This window comes from Ceratotherium simum, chromosome 24 (assembly GCF_057802395.1).
Source record: "Ceratotherium simum simum isolate JZ-2026a chromosome 24, ASM5780239v1, whole genome shotgun sequence".
In the NCBI taxonomy this organism is placed as follows: Eukaryota; Metazoa; Chordata; class Mammalia; order Perissodactyla; family Rhinocerotidae; genus Ceratotherium; species Ceratotherium simum.
In genome coordinates, this window is record NC_141923.1 from 3,293,557 (window position 1) to 3,314,797 (window position 21,241).

General features: G+C 40.3%; 1 protein-coding gene across 14 annotated transcripts in view; it reads right to left on the reverse strand.

The window, feature by feature from the left end:
* The window catches only part of MARK3 (microtubule affinity regulating kinase 3), a 104,440-nt gene that overhangs the window by 2,253 nt on the left and 80,946 nt on the right, over positions 1 to 21,241 (reverse strand). For 5 of the 14 annotated variants that reach the window (XM_087447887.1, XM_087447882.1, XM_087447886.1 and 2 more), the window contains 5 exons: positions 20,225 to 20,442; positions 17,002 to 17,105; positions 7,921 to 8,178; positions 3,137 to 3,163; positions 1,712 to 1,756 (listed from right to left, as the gene is read on the reverse strand). In XM_087447887.1, coding sequence (XP_087304013.1) covers positions 1,712 to 1,756; positions 3,137 to 3,163; positions 7,921 to 8,178; positions 17,002 to 17,105; positions 20,225 to 20,442 — 652 coding nt within the window. Of the gene's footprint in view, positions 1 to 1,711; positions 1,757 to 3,136; positions 3,164 to 7,920; positions 8,179 to 8,950; positions 9,113 to 17,001; positions 17,106 to 20,224; positions 20,443 to 21,241 lie in introns of all 14 variants that reach the window. The other 9 variants (XM_014790567.2, XM_004434283.3, XM_087447884.1 and 6 more) reach the window with 4 other exon arrangements.

Genomic DNA, 21,241 nt, shown 5'->3' on the forward strand with positions numbered 1-21,241 from the left:
GGCCCGGGGTGGGAATGCTGCCTGACTCTCACCCCAACACACTGTCTCAACTGGTTGGGGGGTGGGGTGGCAGGGAGCTGGGGCTGCTGAGACTACAGAGGGCCTCGCATGGATGTGGCCAGTCAGGCAATGGGGCCACTGCAGGTTTTCATTCAGAAAAGTCCTAACAATTAGAGCTGTGCTTTAGAAAGACCACGAAGAGAGCAAATGGGTTAACAAGGACCTGAAACAGCATGGTGATGACTGGTATAAAAAAGGACACAAGTGGAAGAGATCTTGAACTATGACAGAGTCCTGAGCCTATGTGGTGACTCCCCCTGCTTCCAAATCCATGTACAATGACAGCTTATACAAAATTTAAAAGCAAAACACTTGGCTACATAATCATACTTTTTTTTTGGTGAGGAAGAGTGGCCCTGAACTAACACGTGTTGCCAATCTTCCTCTTTCCACTTGAGGAAGAGTGGCCCTGAGCTAACACCTGTGCCCATCTTCCTTTATTCTGTATGTGGGTCACCGCCACAGCGTGGCTGGATGAGTGGTGTATGTTCACGCCTGGCATCTAAACCCACGAACCTGGGCCACCGAAGCGGAGCACGCCGAACATGATCACTATGCCACTGGGCCAGCCCCTACATAATTGTTCTTCTTCTTTTTTTTTTTGTGAGGAAGATTAGCCCTGAGCTAACATCCATGGCAATCCTCCTCTTTTTGCTGAGGGAGACTGGCCCTGAGCTAACATCCGTGCCCATCTTCCTCCACTTTATGTGGGATGCCACCACAGCACGGCCTGACAAGTGGTGCGCCGGTGCACGCTCGGGATCCGAACCCGGGTCGCCAGCAGCGGAGCACATGCACTTAACCACTAGCCCATGGGGCCAGCCCCTCTACATAATTGTTCTTAAAAAAAAAAAAAAAAAAATCTAATTTGAAATATGAAAATTCTACTCAACATTCTGCTTTCATTCCTCGAGGCTAGAACCATTCTAAGAGTTATTGACGTGTACAGAGTGGTCCTACAGACTCCCAGACCTCATATTTCAGGTTGTTAGTGCCCATGTAGGAGAGATGTGTATTTTATTTTATTTATTTATTTTTTTTGTGAGGAAGATCAGCCCTGAGCTAACATCCATGCTAATCCTCCTCTTTTTTTTGCTGAGGAAGACTGGTTCCGAGCTAACATCTATTGTCAATCCTCCTCCTTTTCTTCCCCCAAAGCCCCAGTAGATAGTTGTATGTCATAGCTGCACATCCTTCTAGTTGCTGTATGTGGGACGCGGCCTCAGCATGGCCAGGGAAGACGTGCCTCGGTGTGCGTCCAGGATCCGAATCTGGGCCACCAGCAGCGGAGCGCGCGCACTTAACCGCTAAGCCACGGGGCCGGCCCGAGATGTGTATTTTAACATCCAAATACCAATGTAAGGCCCAGGTCAGGCTGGAATCAGGCAGGCTTTCACCAGTGGGCAGAAGTGAGACTCTGGCGCCCTCATGTGACCAGAGGGGCACAGTGTAGCTTGTGGGTCCAGGTGCACAAGGAGGCAGCAGCAGCAACACACATACGCTCCTCAAACCACATAATGCTGACCTAACTAAGCAATCCTACATGGAGAGCAGGAATATGATGCAGAACATTCAGAAAAGAGTGTTGCCTCTGCCACAGAAATGAGGTAAATACCTATAAAATATTTTAAGTAAAAATCATTTCCCTCACCTTGAGCCCTCATATCTCCCGTTCCTCTCATATTCAGTTGGAAGCCTCAACGAATAGAATGTAGAAGCACAGAGAAGTGGGAAAGAGAAAAGAAATCTTACATACCAGTACATGACCACCCATATACAAACAAAAACATCATAAAATGAAGAAGCACTTTTTGTTCAACAGATGAGCTTATTAAAACTGTTACTCTCACAGCTGTGACTTAACCAGCGACTATTCTCCATGTATCCACAAAGGCCATGCAGGAGGCTGGCTGCATACCTGCTTCACATACACAACAGGTATTCCTGCTTAGCTCTAGAGTCTGAGCACACTCATGGCCTTTGAATGAAGGTATTCCGATGTTTTAAATCACTTCCCCAAAGTATAATGGGTTTCCAATTAAAGGAAATGAATTCTATCAGTTGAATTCTACATTCTATTATAAAATTTTCTGTCCAACGAAAAATTTGGGAACTGAGAAGATCAATTAAAAAATAATCATGGAGAGGAATTTCCCACAGGAAGAAAGCACTCTTCCCACAGTTTTTGATAAAGAGCTCATGTTAATAAAGCCCTTCACTGACCCAGTGATTTCATCAACACAAAAAACCGTAGCCTGGCCTTCCAGTGAGTTGAGAGGCACAGGCACAATGTGGCCTCAGTGGCAGATTTTCTGCCTCATATGTGTGCATTCCAAGCCACTGAGCACCATTTTTGGTCTCTTGACTGCCAAAGTCCAAAAATATTCATCTGGTAGGAATAACATTTACTATAGTGATTTAAGTAAAAATAATGATATGCTCTCTTCAGTGGTTGGTAGAAAGCGGCTTTTAGACAGAATACTATTTACTCTTCCATTCTCTGAAAATACTAAAACATTTCGGCTACGTAGCTATTCACATCTTAATTTCTGAAAAACCCAAACTGAATGAGGCTGTGTGACTGAATTTTATGCTTGTTTCAAGCATCAGAATATTAGCTAATTTCCCTGTCATTTTAAAGCCTTTTGCTAATTCAATCCTCTGTGAAATAAAAAATGACTAACACAATTACCACTTACCTTTCGAATGCTTGAGGCTAATCATTAATTGTACATTAATGTTACTGAACATCTCATTCTTCAAACAAAAGCATGCTAAGTGTTATTAGTATGAAGACAGAATTATTTGGGTGCTAAATAATTCTACCAAAGAAAGAAAATGCACAGAGCATGCGCAGGCCTCTTGTTACATCGGTGCCAGAGTCCCTTTAAAAATGCCCAACAGAGTTAATCTATTTCTTTCCACAGTTTCCTTTCAAAGAAATAAGTATTTAGTTCTCAGCAGAAAGTTTAGTTTTTAAGGGAAAAAACAGGGCTAGAAAGCCAATCCTGATGTTAATTGCAGGAGCCATTTTGGGATGAGGATTGAAAAAAAAATGTGCATACATAAATCCTACCTTTTGATAAACCTGAATGACATGTTTCTAAAAGAAATTAAGCCAAAAAAAAAAAAATTAACAAAAATGACTTGCACAAATTAAAGAGAAATTCTAGTCAATTATAGAGAAAAAGAAAAATAACAAATAAAACAGGGCTCCTCTTCTGTCCAATGAACAATGAAACAGTGACATTTGTTGAAAAAGTAAAATTATTGCAGGTAATTGAGTATGTGATCTTTTAACTAGAAATTCAACATCTTGTGTTAAAGAAATGACTTAAGTCATTCACAATGTACTAGTAATAAAAAAACATTTCTCAATTTTCTTCAGAATATCTTATGAACAAAAATCTTACCTTTTTATACAACATTAAAAATTCCATTATAAAATGTTTAACCATTAAGAGAATCATTACTTACTTCAGGAAGATGAGTTTAATCTTAACAGAATGTCTGTCACAGGGGTATGATATAAATTACTTTTTAAGAAAAAACTAAGCTATTGGGGTTTAAAATGAAGTAGGCTTTTCAGAGTTTTAGATATCAAAATGAATGAAAATTAAATAACAAGATAATAAGGGGGGTTTCATTTTTGTTTTACGTAAAAACAGGAAGAGTTGTATGTAAAAGAAGTAACTCTGTTCACTAAGAAAATTTAAGAAGATGCTAAGGTTGTACTGAACAGAATCTGACAAAAAAAAAATTTCAAACTATGGATCAGGCTTGTATGATCATGCGATCAGCGTTCCTGGGCAAGTGCAGGCTGGGCCTGTCAAACTATTTCTAAAACCCAGTTCTGTTTGAACCCAGCAGGCACTCACAGGTATTTGCTGAGTGACTGACCGAATTAATGAATTCCTTGGATTCTTCCCCCTAATTGGGGATAACTTTGGCATTGCTTCAGATACTGAGCAATTTAAAAAACATTTAACTACTGTAAATAACTGCCAACCACTTTCATAATCAGATCAAAAGTGGTACACAGCAGGGTTATGCACAGTAGAGAAGACCATGCATGTGAAAATATTTTGTAAATAATTAAGCACTACATAAAATATAAAGCAGTATTATTCAAAAGATTATTTTAGTCGAAAATCGATTAAAAGGTCTTGAAAACATATTTTCATTTTCGAGTTTTCTACCTGAGAAAAGTCAGGGTTATTGGTCAAGTACCACAGGACTGTTTTTCTTAACTTTTCCTTCCAGAATCCCTTGAGGTATAAATGCGAGGAAGCTGCAGGACGAGGCCCTCGCACTCCACCTGGGGCCACATGGATGAATCTTGGGTGCACAGAGGCACCTGCATCTGTGCCAGGACTATTCTGCCTACAAGATATGAGCGACTCTGAGCAGGCCAGGGCGCTGGCCCCCGGAAGGGAAAGCCCCACTCCTTCTGACTGCAAAGGGCCTCAGAGCTCAAGCTCTCTAAGCCACAAATATCCAGGGCAGAGCTACAAGCAGTGCAGGTTTTCTGATGCCGGCCCTCTTCCCACCAAGTCATGGCAGGTCTCCTGTGTAGCATCTAAGTGCACACACCTGAGCCTTTCAGACACGAGAACTGTAATCCTAGCAATTATTGTTAGGGGAGGATAAGAAACTGACACAACAGCAAGGACTTTGTTTTTAAGAATTAACTGTCTATAACCGAAGGGAGACTACAGACCTCAGCCTGAAAACTTTAACAAATAGAAGACTATCCTTCTGTAAAAATTTAGCGATGGAAATTGCCTGGAAATTACAAAATACGATGACACCCTAGAATTTTTGTTTTTTTGAAGATCTAATTGGTTTTATTAAGCAATTCATGATTCAGGCAGCACCCTATCTGACAAATAGAAGGGCATTCCCTAGAATTTTTGTTTCAACAAGAAACCTCAGTCTCGGGCCGGCCCTGTGGCTTGGTGGTTAAGTGCGCGGGCTGCGATGCTGGTGGCGCCGGGTTCGGATCCCGGGTGCGCATCGAGGCACCACTTCTCCGTTCATCCTGAGGCCGAGTCCCACATACAGCAACTACAAGGATGTGCAGCTACGACACGCAACTATCCACTGGGGCTTTGGGGGGAAAAATAAAATAAATAAAATCTTAAAAAAAAAAAAAGAAACCTCGGTCTCCAATAAATCTAATTAGAAAATGAGGGAGGGGCCAGCCTGGTGGCACAAGTGGTTAGGTGCACGCGCTCTGCTGTGGTGGCCCGGGGTTCGCAGGTTTGGATTCCGGGTGCACACCGACACACCGCTTGTCGAGCCATGCTGTGGTGGCGTCCCATATAAAGTGGAGGAAGATGGGCACAGATATTAGCCCAGGGCCGGCCTTCCTCAGCCAAAAAAGTGGAGGATTGGCAGATGTTAGCTCAGAGCCGATCTTCCTCACACACACACAAAATAAAATAAAAATAATTAAAAAAGAAAACGAGGGAAAAGGACTCCTGCCTGCAACAGTCCTTTACAGTGTTCTGCAGAGGAGCACAATGCAGTGGTTTCAAGGGCTTCTTCTGGAGTCACAGACCTGGCTCAGCACTTTTTTGCTATAGGATCCTGAACACGTGCCTTAATCTTTCTGAACCTCATCTCCAGTTTCTTCTATAAAACTGGGATAATATCTATTCCACAGGGTAGACTGTGGAGATTAAATGAGTGTGTGAGAGAGAATGTGTGTATAGACACACATACAAATTTATATATGTAAAATGAGTATATCTATACCTATAAATCTATAAATGTCTATTTAACTTAGCATATACAGTAAGAATTCAATAAATGGCAGCTGATTTTTTTTTTATCACTGACAGTCAGTATCAAGATGAGCAAAAAATGCTCACAAAGGAGGCAATTAGATAAACTCAAGAATTTTAGGGGCTGGCCCCGTGACGTAGCGGTTAAGTGCACACGCTCAGGTTCAGATCCCGGGCGCACACCGACACACCACTTGTCAGGCCATGCTGTGGCGGCGTCCCACATAAAGTGGAGGAAGATCGGCCGGGTGTTAGCTCAGGGCCAGTCTTCCTCAGCAAAAAAAGGAGGATCGGCATGGATGTTAGGTCAGGGCTGATCTCCCCACAAAAAAAAGAATTTTAATGATGTGCAACATTTTATCTAAAGAGCCTGTTAAAGACCAAAGAGTAAGGACACAAAACTGACTGTCTTATAACTAAAGCTCAGACAGAGCTGACTGCTGGACATCCCTTTTGTGCTCAGGGCTGAGAGAGCAAAACACCTGTTGACATTAAGCAGGATCAGGGAGGTAAACAGCCAGGTGAATGAAACCTGGCTCTATCTGCTACCACCCAAGTTTCAGAAGCAGATTCCATTTCAGCCTAGTCCCCAAGAAAGGAGCTGGGGGACAGGGAGGCCTGGGATAGGCCATGGGATAACCCTGAAAGGAAGGAATGAATTCTTCTGGGAGTCACCAGACTTTTCTTGGATTGAACTCACTTTCTCTCTCACTGGTCATGAGTGGGTGCTGCAAACCTGGCAAGGCCCTTAGACCACTCCGTTCTCCTGCCCAGTCTGGAATGGGGTGTCTCAGCAAAGGGGCTGAGAAGAGAATAAGAAGGCAGACTGGAACCTTTCGACTCCTCTGACCTCTAGTCAATGCTGATAACAGATGCCCTCCCTAATATGGTATTCAATGTCCCAACAACAAACAGATCATCTGGGGAAAGTCAGTTTAATGTGACTCGTCTAAGTTTTAGATGATTGCTCTAAAATAAAATTACCAGAGGAATTAAGGGGACTGAAAAGTGGTATTTAGCTTACAGGTTAAATAACAAAGATGGCATGAAATAGAGCAGTAGGCTCATGGGCCAGAGGGAGTGCCGAGAAACAAAGAGGAGGGCATCATTCATTTTAGATTCTGAGAAGACCCTACTGTTGTTCTGGGAGTAAGATACAGAAGATGAAAAGAGGGTCTACAACAGACAAACCTGCAGGATACCTTGGACATACTCATCCACAGGCTTAATTTCAAAGAATTTCCTCTGGGAGTCCTAGAACTGCAGGGGCTCTCAGGTTTCCTGGATGTGGTCCTGGCTAAAGATGCCTTTGGCTATTTGCTTATGGTGCAAAGTGGTATCTTTTCTTTTTTCTCTTGTAGCAGTCAATGTTTCTAGGCCTTTGCAACCTCCAAACTAGATTATGGAAATAAAGTTACCATACCTCAGGGACCTTTAGAGATTTCCCAAGGCCCAAAATGACAGCCTAATGGATACATGAAGGCTTTTATACACGATCAGATAATAGTTTCTTTCTGAGAATAAACCAGAGATTTTATCTCCAAAACTATACCATTTAAGAAAGTTACCTTGTTCTCACTATAACTTACTGAGACCAACAGAGAGAACAATTTCAAGATTTAGACTCTAAGAAACTCAGTGCTCCTCAATGACAATGAAATGAGAGAAGAGGAAATGTCTTTTTCCTCCGTGTCTGGGGATGATCACACGTTACAATGTCTTCCTCAGTGACTGCTTACAGAGCACCAGGCCTCCGCGTACACTGGATCTGGGGTTTTGCTAAACTGCAGTTTACAATGCCATGTGGAGAGATGTGTAATCAAAAGGAAGGATAATTAAAGAACAACCACCTCCCAAGTGCTAGAGAACTTTGAGTGTTGTGAAAATACTCTGAGCTCTGTAATTTCTATTCTAAGAGGTTTTCCAGTATAAAGTTAGATAAATAAACCAGAAAAACATGAGCTAAAGACAAAACGAACAGCATCCGGGCAGTGGCTTCACACAACAGAGAAGACATTTCTCCTTTTGCTCTCGTGTTTGCTCCAAACAACCGGCGCCACCTGGCACTTACCTCCTTGTGAGTTTTGAAGTTAATTTACTAAAAAGATTAGTAGAGCCTCGGCTTCGAGTTTGCGACAATGGTGTGGCTTCGTGGGACAGACTGGGCGAGGCTGGTGGGCCATTATATGTTGCAGTTCGCCGCTCCCGGGGCTGGCCATGGAAAGTGCTACGACTGGCAGTGCCTCTTGGGAAGCGGATTCGATCCGGGGTGGTGGCACTGCTAATACTGTGTGTTGAAGCAACTGGAGTTCTCTGATCAGACACAGCGCTATGAGATCAGAAAATAACAGATTCTTACACCTTTGTTCACAAAATCCTGGCTTTGCGGCAAACGTGGCAGACAAAAATTTACAATCACAATATACCTTTTACATTATATTCTCTCTCTCTAAAATATATTATATTATATTTTATATTATATATATATTCTCCAGTTATATTATAACTGGAGAAAAGCAGTTATAATAAATCCAGATCCAAGGGGTATTTTACAGGACTTAGGAGCAAAAGGTAAGTTAAACGGGAAAGGGTACCAAAGGAATAGTATCTAATGAAGCAAAGCCTCATGGAGTTTAAGGGAAGAGTACATACATATTTCCGAGGACAAGATTAATGCAGGGAAATTCTAGGACAAAAAATGGCTAACTCAAGCTTTTTTCCTTTGCTTCCCTCTCAAATTGCTTACATGCAGAGAACCTTGCCAATATAAAAGAAATAGAAGGCTATGCAGGTGAAATTGAAGAATAGGCAACTAAAAAGTTTTGGAAGCACACAAATGGCATAAGTATTATAAAATTCCACATGCTGAAAGCAACTTGGAGAGGAGGGGGAATTTCTTACACCCTTTGTAGTATGTAAAGGCATGAAGACACACACAAATGACCAAGAACACCATGAGACAGGATATGCTTAACTAAAACCACACACAGGAAGGACACTTTGTGGACAACTGTAACAAAATCTTGGACTATAATCCACAGCACAAAATTAAGAAGCAGTGGGTGCACATTAGTTTCACAAGGAATGTGCATTGTTCTTACATAGCCTTGAAGTTATCTGCTTCACTGTCTATTGGAGGTAACATCATCTTGGGGTGCCCAGAGGCTGACATGGACATCGACTTCAGATGTCTCAGCCGACAGGTGGAAGATGTGGTACAAACTGAGGCAGGGCTAGCTGCGTAAGCGAACATTTCTGTCAGGCTGGGAGGGGGTTTGGGTTCAGGCAAAGGCAGAAACAACAGTATGATGGACCAGTGACAAAGAGCAACCTGTTGTTTAAAGCACATACCTTCCTCCCCAAACCATCTCATTTTTGTCAAAGAACAAAAATTTCTTAAACTTGTTTTGGGGATTCTGGAGCAACTGCTAACCTGTAGCTGTTTTTTTTTCAAACAGTAATTTAAAAAGTTTACTAGCTTTAAAGAAAAGAAAATAACATCTCACGTGTTTGATTATTTACGCAAGAGGGACAATGTCTTCCGAGCTAGGTATAAAATAAAGCCCATCCTAAAAGAGATGTTGCCATTCAAATCAAACTCATAAAGTCAATCTATAATATAAGCACACTGTACTCTTAACCTGTTTCCAAAGCATACTGACATATTTTAAATGGACTAGTAAAATTATGGGTATAGTAACTAGTTATTTATCAAAGTATCCTACGCGTTGTTTAAATATAGTTGAGAATCTTCCTACTCAAAGGACATTTACTCCTTTATAAACAACAGTCAAAATTCCTAAGAGGTCAACAGAGTCCCCTTTTTCAAGGTGGGAAAAATAGCGAAAGCAAATTAGCTGTTTGTAGACAGAGAAACAGAGTGACAGAAGTGGCTGGAAGTCTGCAGTTTCACTTGGCACAGACAGCTACAGGACAAAACTACCTACGGAATCTCACCATGACCATGCTATTCCTTAATTCCAGCTCAGTCATCGTGTCCTTGGAATTCCAAAGGGGCAGTTTCTTTCCTTTAAGGATAATCAGGGATTTAGAATTCTGATCATACTCTTTCATTGTCCTTCTTTCTGCAGAAATCCTTTCAAAGCCTGAAATCTAGAAACCATCAGGTTTTTTCCCTCATGCCCATATCCAGAGCAACTGTGACATCTTGTTGGTGTCAACTTCCTAACCTCCACTTCTACTCCCAGGGTCTTAGTGCAGAGCCTCATCTCTCTGACAGGCCCATTCTTCAGCACCTGTCTTCACTGGTCTCCTGGCCTTTACCCGGCCAATCTGCCCACCATACAGCTGTGAACTCCTAAAATATAAACCTGACCTTGTCACTCATTTGCTTATAACTTTTCAAAAGCACACTGAGACTTCAGGAAAAAGTTCAAACTTCTCACCTTGGCATCCAAGTCACATCCTCAGGCACCACCAGCCTGGCCCCTGCCATCTCTCCACGCTTTACTCTCTATTGTTACCTCACAAAACTCCACGTTCTGGCCCTCCTGACAATGTGCAGTCCCTTGGTCATGCATCAGGTCAAGAACTTTTGCAGGAGCTATTCTCTGTGCCTGGAGAGCCGGCATCTTTCTGTTTTCATCAAAATTCAACCCAGAAGTCATCCTGTCCACAAAGTCTTCCCTGATACCCTCTTGCATCAAGAGTTCATCACTTCCTCTTGTGTACTTAGCACATGCACTTGCTGCTGCACACCACACTGTATCATAGTGACCCTTCCCTGCTTGAGTGCCCTGAAGGCATGGCCTGCAATCTCATCAATGTGTTCCCAGTGCCAGGAGAAAGCCTTCAGACAGAGCAGGCACTCAATAAATGCTCACCCAACAGAAGGTAAGTTAATGAAGTGAGCCACTAGAATTCTGATAGTCCCAGTATGAGGGAGATGGGTCTTTATAACATATTGCTCAAGAAGATCTGCTTGTCCCTGCACTTTTGTTTGGGAATTCTGCCCTCTGACTTGGAAGAGTGGCTCTAATATAGTCACAGAAGAACTGAAAACAAATGTCTCATAAAGATAAAAATAGATTCAGCTTTGTGTTTTTGCCACTCAGCATCTACTCTTTTCCTGTGGCAACAATACTTGGGAGAAGCAGGTTCCTGGGTCTAGATGCTGCTGATTCTACCCCAGACTTTCCCAGCTAATGACAAGTTTAGCACCAGGCATATGGCCAGAACCAGACCAACACAGACTGAGGAGATAACCCCAGGGCTTCTGTTTGGACAGAGCTGAGTGTGGGAAGTCAAGTGTGATGCTGCCGAGCCCAACCAGGGAAGTACTACAGAGGAAGCAGAACAATGAGATGGACCCGGACTCTATCCCTGGACTTTTTTAGTTATAGGAACTCACAGATGACCTTTTTAATTTAGGCTTGTTTGGACTGGGTTTCTGTCACCTGCAACACAGACAGTCCTAACTGATTCAACTATGTGAAGAAATGCCTGGTTGTTCCCAATACATACATACAGACATACACATACATATATACACATAATTTTATTTTTTTAACAAGTTACAGATAAATACAACAGTCTTTTGTGCTCTATTATCTGTTCAAGGCAGGTCAAAGGTCAACACACTTTATTCTCTGCCTAGCTGCTGACATTCTCTTGCCCAAACAAGGAGCAGGAATCAGTGGATGCATTAAGAAAAGCAGGGAAGAAGGGGAGGAAGAGTATTTGGCTTCTTCCCTGGAGAATATATGGTCTCAAAGACTCTGGAGAAGGAAAGGCTTTTAGTCAGGGTACCGAGCAAGGAGACATTCCACCTATTCCCCGCAAGGCACACTGCTCGCTGGTGGGACAGTGTAGATAAGATCTAAGAGGTATATAAGCATGGCAAGACTGTTGGGACAGACACTTTGCAGCAAAAAACTGACCCTCCTTCAAGTTACAGACCTTTCTAAAAAGGAAGTGTAAAGTGATATTTTCAATATAAATTATTAAATTTCTTGACATACTAATCTTAAAGGCAATTAAATGAATTATTTCTTTAGAAATTTAATCCATGTGACATCATGAATTCCACAAAGCAAGCAATAAAACAGATTTTTTTTTTGACTTCTACAGTAGGCCTAGGACATTGATTTAGGAAACAGCAAACTCAGTAACTGTTTGCTGAACTTCATGTTTGTACAATCAAACTCACAAAAATTCTATTTACAATACACAATCCCAACATTACAACTGGCTGCATATTCTGAAAGTTCATCAAGTTGGTTGTTGTGAAAGCTAGACAAAATTTTCTCTCCACCAAAGTGTTAAAAATGATGGTCCTATTTCATAGACTAGGCCACAACAATCTACATAAGCTGCACTACATTTTTAGTAGTTCTGGGTCTAAGGAAGAACCATTTTTTAAACCTTAACTTACAGAAATAGCAATGAGTTGCTTAGAATTCAAGTTGCATGAAGTTCCTATTAATCTTCCTAACTGCTTTATATTTATGTCTGATTATCTTTTTTATTTTTTAACTCTAATCCACTTATGGTTACTAAAGGACAGGTATTTTCAATTTGTTTGATATGACACCTATCCTATATCAGAACATTCTGATATGAAATGTTTTGGTTGCTGATTCAAAGCATACTCAGTGATTGGGCAAAAGCAGAATTAAAAATATAATCCAAAAGATACATGTGTTAATTGTGATCAAACCTTCTCGGCTCAAACCCTGTGTCTTGATGCAGGACACGTGGATAAATGGATAAAATAATAGAGCCACTTTACCATTCTAAAATTTTACCTATGATATCAAATACCTAAAATTTCTTTGAAAAGATTCTGTTGTGCTTTATTATAACAACATCACACTACTTCTTTGGGATTCCTCAAATCAATACATTTTCCTTTTTTTTTTTGGTGAGGGAGATCAGCCCTGAACTAATATCCGTGCTAATCCTCCTCTTTTTGCTGAGGAAGACCCGCTCTGAGCTAACATCTATTGCCAATCCTCCTCCTTTTTTTTTTTTTTTTCCTTCCCCAAAGCCCCAGTAGATAGTTGTATGTCATAGTTGCACATCCTTCTAGTTGCTGTATGTGGGACTCGGCCTCAGCATGGCCAGAGAAGCAGGGCGTCAGTGCGTGCCCGGGATCCGAACTCGGGCCGCCAGTAGCAGAGCGCGTGCACTTAACCGCTAAGCCATGGGGCCGGCCCTCAATACATTTTCAGTAGTCTCCTATAGATATCTAAAAGCATATGAAAAAGGAGGACAGAGCGTCTGTGTTATACGGCTTGGTTAGCAACATTACTAAATTGAGAGATTAGGTATAGTCAATGTAAACTAAGAAAATTCTTCACGGGGCTGGCCCGGTGGTTTAGTGGTTAAGTTCAGCACACTCTACTTTGGCAGCTTGGGTTCAGGGTTTCGGATCCCAGGTGCGGACCTATACTACTCATCAGCCATGCTGAGGCAATGACTCATATATAAAACAAAGGAAGACTGGCACAGACGTTAGCTCAGGGCTAATCCTCCTCAAGCCAAAAAAAAAAGAGGAAGATTGGCAACAGATGTTAACTCATGGTGAATCTTCTTCACCAAAAAAAAAAAAAAAAAAAGAAAAGAAAATTCTTCACATTCACATCTGAACAGTTTATTATAATAATGAAAGCTAATATTTGTTGAGCACTGTGTGTCAGTGTCTGTGCTAAGTGGTTTAAGACTCACTATAAACGTACATGATTTTGACAGAATTACACAACTGAAGATGTAATTACACTTTCTCCTGCCTATTAGTTAATGTTGGAATTGGGCAAGTTTCAGAGACTGCCATCAGAAGGAGGTAGAATAATTAAATCAGGAGGATTACAGCAGAAAGTAGGCTGGATTTCAGCATGTGTCGTTTCAAAACAGTCTTACTTAGAAAACTAGTCATGTGTGCTCCTGCCAATGCAACAATTTGCCAAAATCTATACCTCCCCCTATCCCAGACACCACTGACTAGCTTTATTTTTCACACAGCAGAGCTGACAAAACAGAAAGACTGCATTAGTAAGAATCAATAAATTAATTTTAAAATGAAAAAACTACTTAGTAAAAATCAATTATGGGGCCAGCGTGGTGGCGTAGTGGTTAAGTGCACGTGCTCTGCTGTGGCGGCCGGGGGTGTGCACTGACAAACCGCTTGCTAGGCCATGCTGTGGCAGTGTCCCATATAAAGTAGAGGAGGATGGGCATGGATGTTAGCCCAAGGCCAATCTTCCTCAAGGAAAAAGGGGAAGATTGGCATTGGATGTTAGCTCAGGGCTAGTCCTCCTCTCACACGCACACACACACACACACACAAAATCAATTATACTGCTGGTGGCAATATAGAGAATACATTTGGTGAGGCTTTTAAAACGTCACCCCATGTTCAAAGTAGGATTTTGAAGATAGCTGAAGAAGGGCTTTTAAGATATGTAGCTTTTGGTTTAAACTTTCATATAGGTTTTATTAGTCATGATCATTCTCATGTTGGAATTCTATATAAACACTCATATATATAAGAAAAAGTTCAACATATTCAAGGCTAAAAATGGAAATTAATGTCCTTCTTTCAGAATTTAAAATAAATCCAGGCATCCTGTAGCTCACTAGTATTTTAGTCAAGGAATAAGATATGTATATGGAAGAAGAAAAAGCAACAATCTGCCTAAGAAGTCATCTATGCATCTAATTTATGACTCAAGCATCTATTTTAAGGATGAGAAAGTTGTCACACTTAGTGCCTTAACTGAAAGTAAAAAATTTTATGACCACGAGTTTGGCACTCAAATCTCCAATAATTTTCCAGTTTTTCAATTCATTCGTAAGATAGAAAGAAAAATAAAATCTAGATATTATTACAATTATAGGCCCTGGTCTTATGTGGTTTGGCCCTGAGGCTCTGTTTGACTACAGATAAAGACAACACTTTCAAAAGCAAAGTATTTAAATGATTGATCTAACAGAGGCAAAGGCCCAGGTCAGGATAAGGAGGAGTCAGCCCTAATGAGGAAGATGTCTGCACTTAGAACATAGACAGCCCTAATGAGGAAGGTGTCTGCAGGTAGAAAATAGACAAGTAATGACTCCAAAGAAGTTAGAGAATTCTTAAAACCGTTTCCAAAGAGTGAATTGAATAATTGTAGGGAAGGAGAATTAGAAAAGCATGTGCTCTGGGGCTGGCCCAGTGGCAGAGTGGTTAAGTGTGCATGCTCCGCTGTGGCAGCCCGGGGTTCAGATCCCAGGCGTGCACTGACGCACCGCTTGTCAAGTCATGCTGTGGCGGCATCCCATATAAAGTGGAGGAAGATGGGCACAGATGTGAGCCCAAGGCCAGTCTTCCTCAGCAAAAAGAGGAGGATTGGTGACAGATGTTAGCTCAGGGCTGATCTTCCTCAAAAAAAAAAAAAAAAAAAAAAAGAAAGCAAGAAAAGCATGTGCTCGCACACACACAAACACAAAGCAGGGGAGCAGATAGCAGATCTTGGTCTTAACAGTTTTCTAAAAAGTCTGAGTCTGTACCTCAGAAAATCGCACATTCTAAGTTTAAAAGGAATCTGATAGTTCAACAATTTAGAAGAATTTGTAAAAAGAAAAGTCATGAAACAAGATTTTTCTAGTTCTATAGACTAAAACCCATAACATATTAGAAACTTCTGTCTAATGAAATCTTCTACTAAATCACTTTGAACTAGAAGTAATTTGATAGATTTGAGAATGTAACTGTAATAAAGGAAAATTTACCAGAGAATAGACTACTTATTAAGGAATAAATATATCAATCATTACTTGTAAGCTATCTAGCCCAGTTGCTATACTCAAGTTATTAACAGTTTTTAATCATAAGGAAAAAGACAATGTTAAAACAATACACACACAGGAATCAGAAAAGAGAATACTGGAATATAAATATTTCTAAAAATTCAATGGATCATCAACATAATCTTACATAACAAGCTTTCACCTTCATATCAATTCAAACTTAAGTGGTCCGTGGAAAAGGGAAATGAGAGTCTGGTTTTCAAGGAAGAGGAGGAAAGAAGAATTTTTGCTTCAGGCTGTCATAGCAGTTAATGATCAAACATTTCATTTGACTAATGAAGTCTAAAGGAAACAGAAACCTTACAATGCAATTTCAGAAAGTAAATGTCAGAAAAAAAGAAAGAAACAATTTTGATGCTAGACATGGGAATGTGACATGATCAAACAATGTTCAAGTCAAGAGGTCAAGGGACAATGAAAGATGATGTGAATTTATTTTACGATTTCTACTCCAGAACCTTATCTGCTCACTTTGACCTTATCTTACCACTATGAATTTAGTTTATACACTATTTCAAAAAGAAAGAAGATCCATGCTAGCCTGGGAAATTTGTTTTATACACAATATATCTAATTACTCTACCAATCCAACTTCTCTTTTTTCTCTGCCCCCAAACTAACTCTACCCCATGGTCTCTAGACTTACTTCATCACCTTAATCACACTTTTCTGACTCTACATATCTCTTATTTTGTAACCCCAAAAGTTGTTTGCATACGACTCACTCCTTATTGACATACTACTTTGTTAGAATTTTAAATCACATTTATCCTATGTATGCTTGTCTCTCCACCAGATTAAAATCATTCAGATGATTGCACTCTCCATTTCTTTGGGATTAAGTGTGTCTCTTTTAAGGTGGAGCCTGTGTTACTACTTGTCCACCTGGTCCCTCTGGCAAACTGCTGACCTGTAACTGAAGGCTCACCCACCTTACCTCGTGCTCTACATCCTCCAGAGGCGTGGCTCCCTGCCTCAGGTCCTTACCCTTCCCCCTTTCAGCCTTTGTTCAAGTTACTAATGTACACAAAATAATCTCCACTTCCCTATTCACTATTCGACAAGTAAAATATAGTTTACTATCTATCTCCTCTGGGAAAGCTCCCTGGTTTAACTCAACCCTTTCAATCATCATGCACAGCTAGCCAGGAGGATAAGCTCTGGATAATGAGAGAAATTTGGAATTCTAGCGTCTCATTAAAAATTTGCATTCAAATTTAACTTACCATTAGAGAATACTTACCATTACTATTTGAATTTTGATTATAAAAACTGAAAAATAACATGCTTCAATTTCTCTTGGGAAAAACAAATTTTCTTGGAAACAGGTGAAATTTCATACCTGTTTTCTTTGCCATTCTGAATTACTGAATGTCTATCAGTTGTAGTTCTTTCACTGCAAACATAAGTATTTCGCCGTGTCATTCCGCCAGATGCTGTATTACTCTATTAAAAAAAGGGCATTTTTGTCTTAAACTATTTAGTAATACAATGAGGAAAAAAAAACCCTCATCTAAATAAACACAAATAGTCTTCAGATAAACCTACACTAAAATATCAATAGTATTGGCCAAAAGATCAGAAAAGGGGGTGGAGGCAGCAACCGCTGCCCTCTCTCTTGGCAGAAAGAATGAAAAATGGCTGTGGCAGAGGAATTCTGAAAAGTTGGCTGTAATAATCCAGAAAGTGATAACTCATGGATTACTTACTTATGAACACAAAGTAGGAAGACAGAGAGAGCAACTGTTTTTAAAAGCTAATACTTCCGGGCTGGCCTGGTGGCACAAGCGGTTAAGTGCGCGCACTCCACTGCAGTGGCCCGGGGTTCGCCGGTTCGGATCCCGGGCGCTCACCAACGCACTGCTTGGCAAGCCATGCTGTGGCGGCGTCCCATATAAAGTGGAGGAAGATGGGCATGGATGTTAGCCCAGGGCCAGTCTTCCTCAGCAAAAAAAAGAAGAGGATTGGCAGACGTTAGCACAGGGCTTATCTCCTCACAAAAAAAAAAAAAAAAAGGTAATACTTTCAAAATAAAAAATTAAAAAGCAAGGATTATAAATATAAGGTAAATATAAATAAAATAAAAAGTAATAAAAATCAATATGAGTTAAAACTACGAAACTACTAGGAAAAAACATAGGGGTAAATCTGCATGACCCTGGATTTGACAAGAGATTCATAGATATGACACACCCAAAGCATGAGTAACAAAAGGAAAAAATGGATAAACTGGACTTTATCAAAATTAGAAACTTCTGGGCATCAAAGGACATCATTAAGAATGTGAAATGAGAACCTACAAAATAGGAGAAAATATTTGCAAATCATGTATTTGGTAAAGGTTTACTATCCAGAATATATAAAGAACTCTTATAACTCAACTACAAAATGACAACCCAATTTAAAAATGGGCAAAGGATTTGAATAGACATTTCTCCAAACAAGGCATACAAATGGCCAACAAGCACACGGAAAGATGCAAATTGATGAAATGCAAATCAAAATCACAATGAAGTATTTCACACCCACTAGGACAGTTGTAATAAAAAAGCAGAAAATAACAAGTATTGGCAAGGATGTGGAATATAGGACTCTCATATATGGTAGGAATGTAAAACAGTGCAGTAGCTGTATAAAACAGTTTGGCAGCCCCTTACAAAGTTAAACATAGAATTACCATATGACTCAGCAATTTCATTCCTAGATATATATCCAGGAGAAATGAAAATATAAGTCCACATAGAAACTTGTACACAAACGTTTATAGCAATATTATTCATTATAACCAAAAGGTAGAAACAATCTAAATGTCCATCAATAGACAGATAAACTGTGGCATATAAAAATGAATGAAGTACTGATACATACTACAACTTGGATGAACCTTGAAAATATTATGCTAAGTGAAAGAAGCCAGTCACAAAAGGCTGCATATTATATGAGTCCATTTATATAAAATATCCAGAATAGCAAATCCATCAAGAGAGAAAGCAGATTAGAGGTTGCCAGGTGATGGGAGAGGGGGGATTGGAGAGTCATTTAATGGGTATAGGGTGTTCTTCTGGGGTGTTGAAAAGTTTTGGAACCAGAGAGAGGTGGTGGTTGCACAACACTGTGAATGTACTAGAGGCCACTGAATAGTATGCCTCAAAATGGTTAACTATATGTCATGTGAATTTCACATCAATTTTTAAAAAGCTAATACTTTCAAAATTAAAAAGCAAGGAACAAAAGTCACAGCTAAGGAATTTTATCGGGTAAGAACAATTTTAAGCAAAGATAAAAGTAGCTATCTTTAATAGAGCATGAGCAGACCATGTATAGGGAAACTCCTAAGACTAACAGGAAAAAATTATAATAATCTTACTTTTTTCCTTCATAAATAATCAAATATGGGTGACTGTTAATGCTTGGGATATATTTTCAAAAGGGTAGTGTGCAGATGAGTAGGGTGATAGGGATGGAAAGTTATGAAGGCAGAGAACAGGTCCTTACCTTCCTTTGGTAACTGTCAACCAATGGTGGAGGCTGAATTTAAATTGCAGGGCTATGGAATGACAATCCAATTTTATGGCATTAGGAAGCCCAAATAAAAAACCTTTCACACAGCATTTAGTCTGATAAAGCACAACGTCAGAGGATGGAGCAGACAAAACCCTCTGGGCTCCTTTATGAACTCTTATTCCCAGAATAGTCAAATGAAAGACTCCCAAAGGGAGCAGCAGACCTTCCACATGAGTTCCTCACTCTAGGATTTTTTTGGAGTGGGGGAGGGCTGTGTCATTGTCAACTTTGTAGGAAAAAATGTGGTTACAGAATATCCTTAAGATTGTTCATTATCTCCAAATTCTTTCTAAAATTACTTTAGGAGTCCTTGGTCAGATAGAACACATTTCAATTCATGGAAAAGTTTCTGAAACGCAATGGATTCAATTTAATTTAACAAATACTACATACTTACTGGGAAGATTTTGTTAAGGGTAGGGATTATGAGATGGATTCAGGTTAACACTGTAATTTTAGGCAGTTATCTAACTTTTCTTCATCTTAAAATTTACCGAAGACATGGAAAAGCACTTGGCACAGTCCCTGGCACATGGTATGGACTCAGTCAACATTTTTTATTGTTAGAGCCCTTTAAAGATGCAATGCAAACACCACATCCCTGGACCACAGGCAGTCAGACCTCCCAGTGCCCTGTACAGATTCTGTTAGGCTCCTGTCTACAGTCACCTGTCTGCATGGTCATCATTTGGTTTTATTTATTTCCTCTGTTAGACTATGAGGTCTTTCCATCCCTCAGTGCCTGACACAACCTAAAGCTCAGCAGATGTTTGTGGAATAACCAGAAATAGCCCTTGACATAAAAGATCTGATCACTTATCTAGTGGGATGGGGCTCAACAAGAAATACCTTCAAGGCAGTAACTGATCTCTACAGGTTAAGATTGGGCATGGTGGCCTAGTGGAGAGGGCATTCCAGGCAGACGAGAACACAGGAGCAAAACGTCTGTCTCATTTCAACCCTACAATCCTAAGAATGTTCTACAGTTCAAAAACACTTACACTAGGGACAGTGGAGCTTTTCTTGCGTTCAGGAATATCCGCCTTATTGGGATTACTTGCATTCCCAAGCATGGGACTGGCTGGAGCAATTCCCTTTCCTCCAACAGCACTGCTGCTTGATTTCCGGGAGGGAATTCCGTCTTCTTTGAGGTCACTATCCGCAGTGCTGGTCTGACTCCTTTTCGGATACGCCACAACTGAAGGAATAGCTGGTCCAGCTAAAATAAAGAGTTCACTTTTTAAAAGTCAGAATATAGTTTTACATTTTATTCTGTGAAAATAAATATATTTTGTAAGATGACCTAAGATCACTATTCATCTAAGAAAATATAAAGACAGTAAAATCCTCTAAGATGTTTCCCATTCATGTATAATGTTCTCCCTGGGCAATGAATTCAATTTTGAAATTTCACTTATTAGTCCTTAACTTTCTAAAGTTTCTTTTATTATTAATAAGCTTGTACAGTTGTCCTTTGGAAATATCTTCAGGGACAGTTGTCCACTGGAAACATCTTCAGGGGGTGTTACTGTACAGATAACTAATCAAACTAACTTGATGCACACACATCATGCAGAATGAACTGCTTCACCTGGTACATCTGAGTGAAGCACATCCTTTTTTGTACAAGAGATGCCTTCACCTTTTGGAACAGAACAGTACAGACTTATGGGCCTTTCTTTTGAAGTTTTATCTTGGATTTTTTTTAATTTTTTTATTTAATTTTTTATTTTTTTTAAAGATTTTATTTATTTATTTCCCCCAAAGCCCCAGCAGATAGTTGCATGTCATAGCTGCACATCCTTCTAGTTGCTGTATGTGGGACGCGGCCTCAGCATGGCCGGAGAAGCGGTGCGTGGGTGCGCGCCCGGGATCCGAACCCGGGCCGCCAGCAGCGGAGCGCGCGCACTTAACCGCTAAGCCACGGGGCCGGCCCTTGGATTTTTTTTAAAGCACTCATAATCTTCTAGATAAACAGGAATGTGAGTAGACAGGGAAAGGTGATACTAACAGAGAGA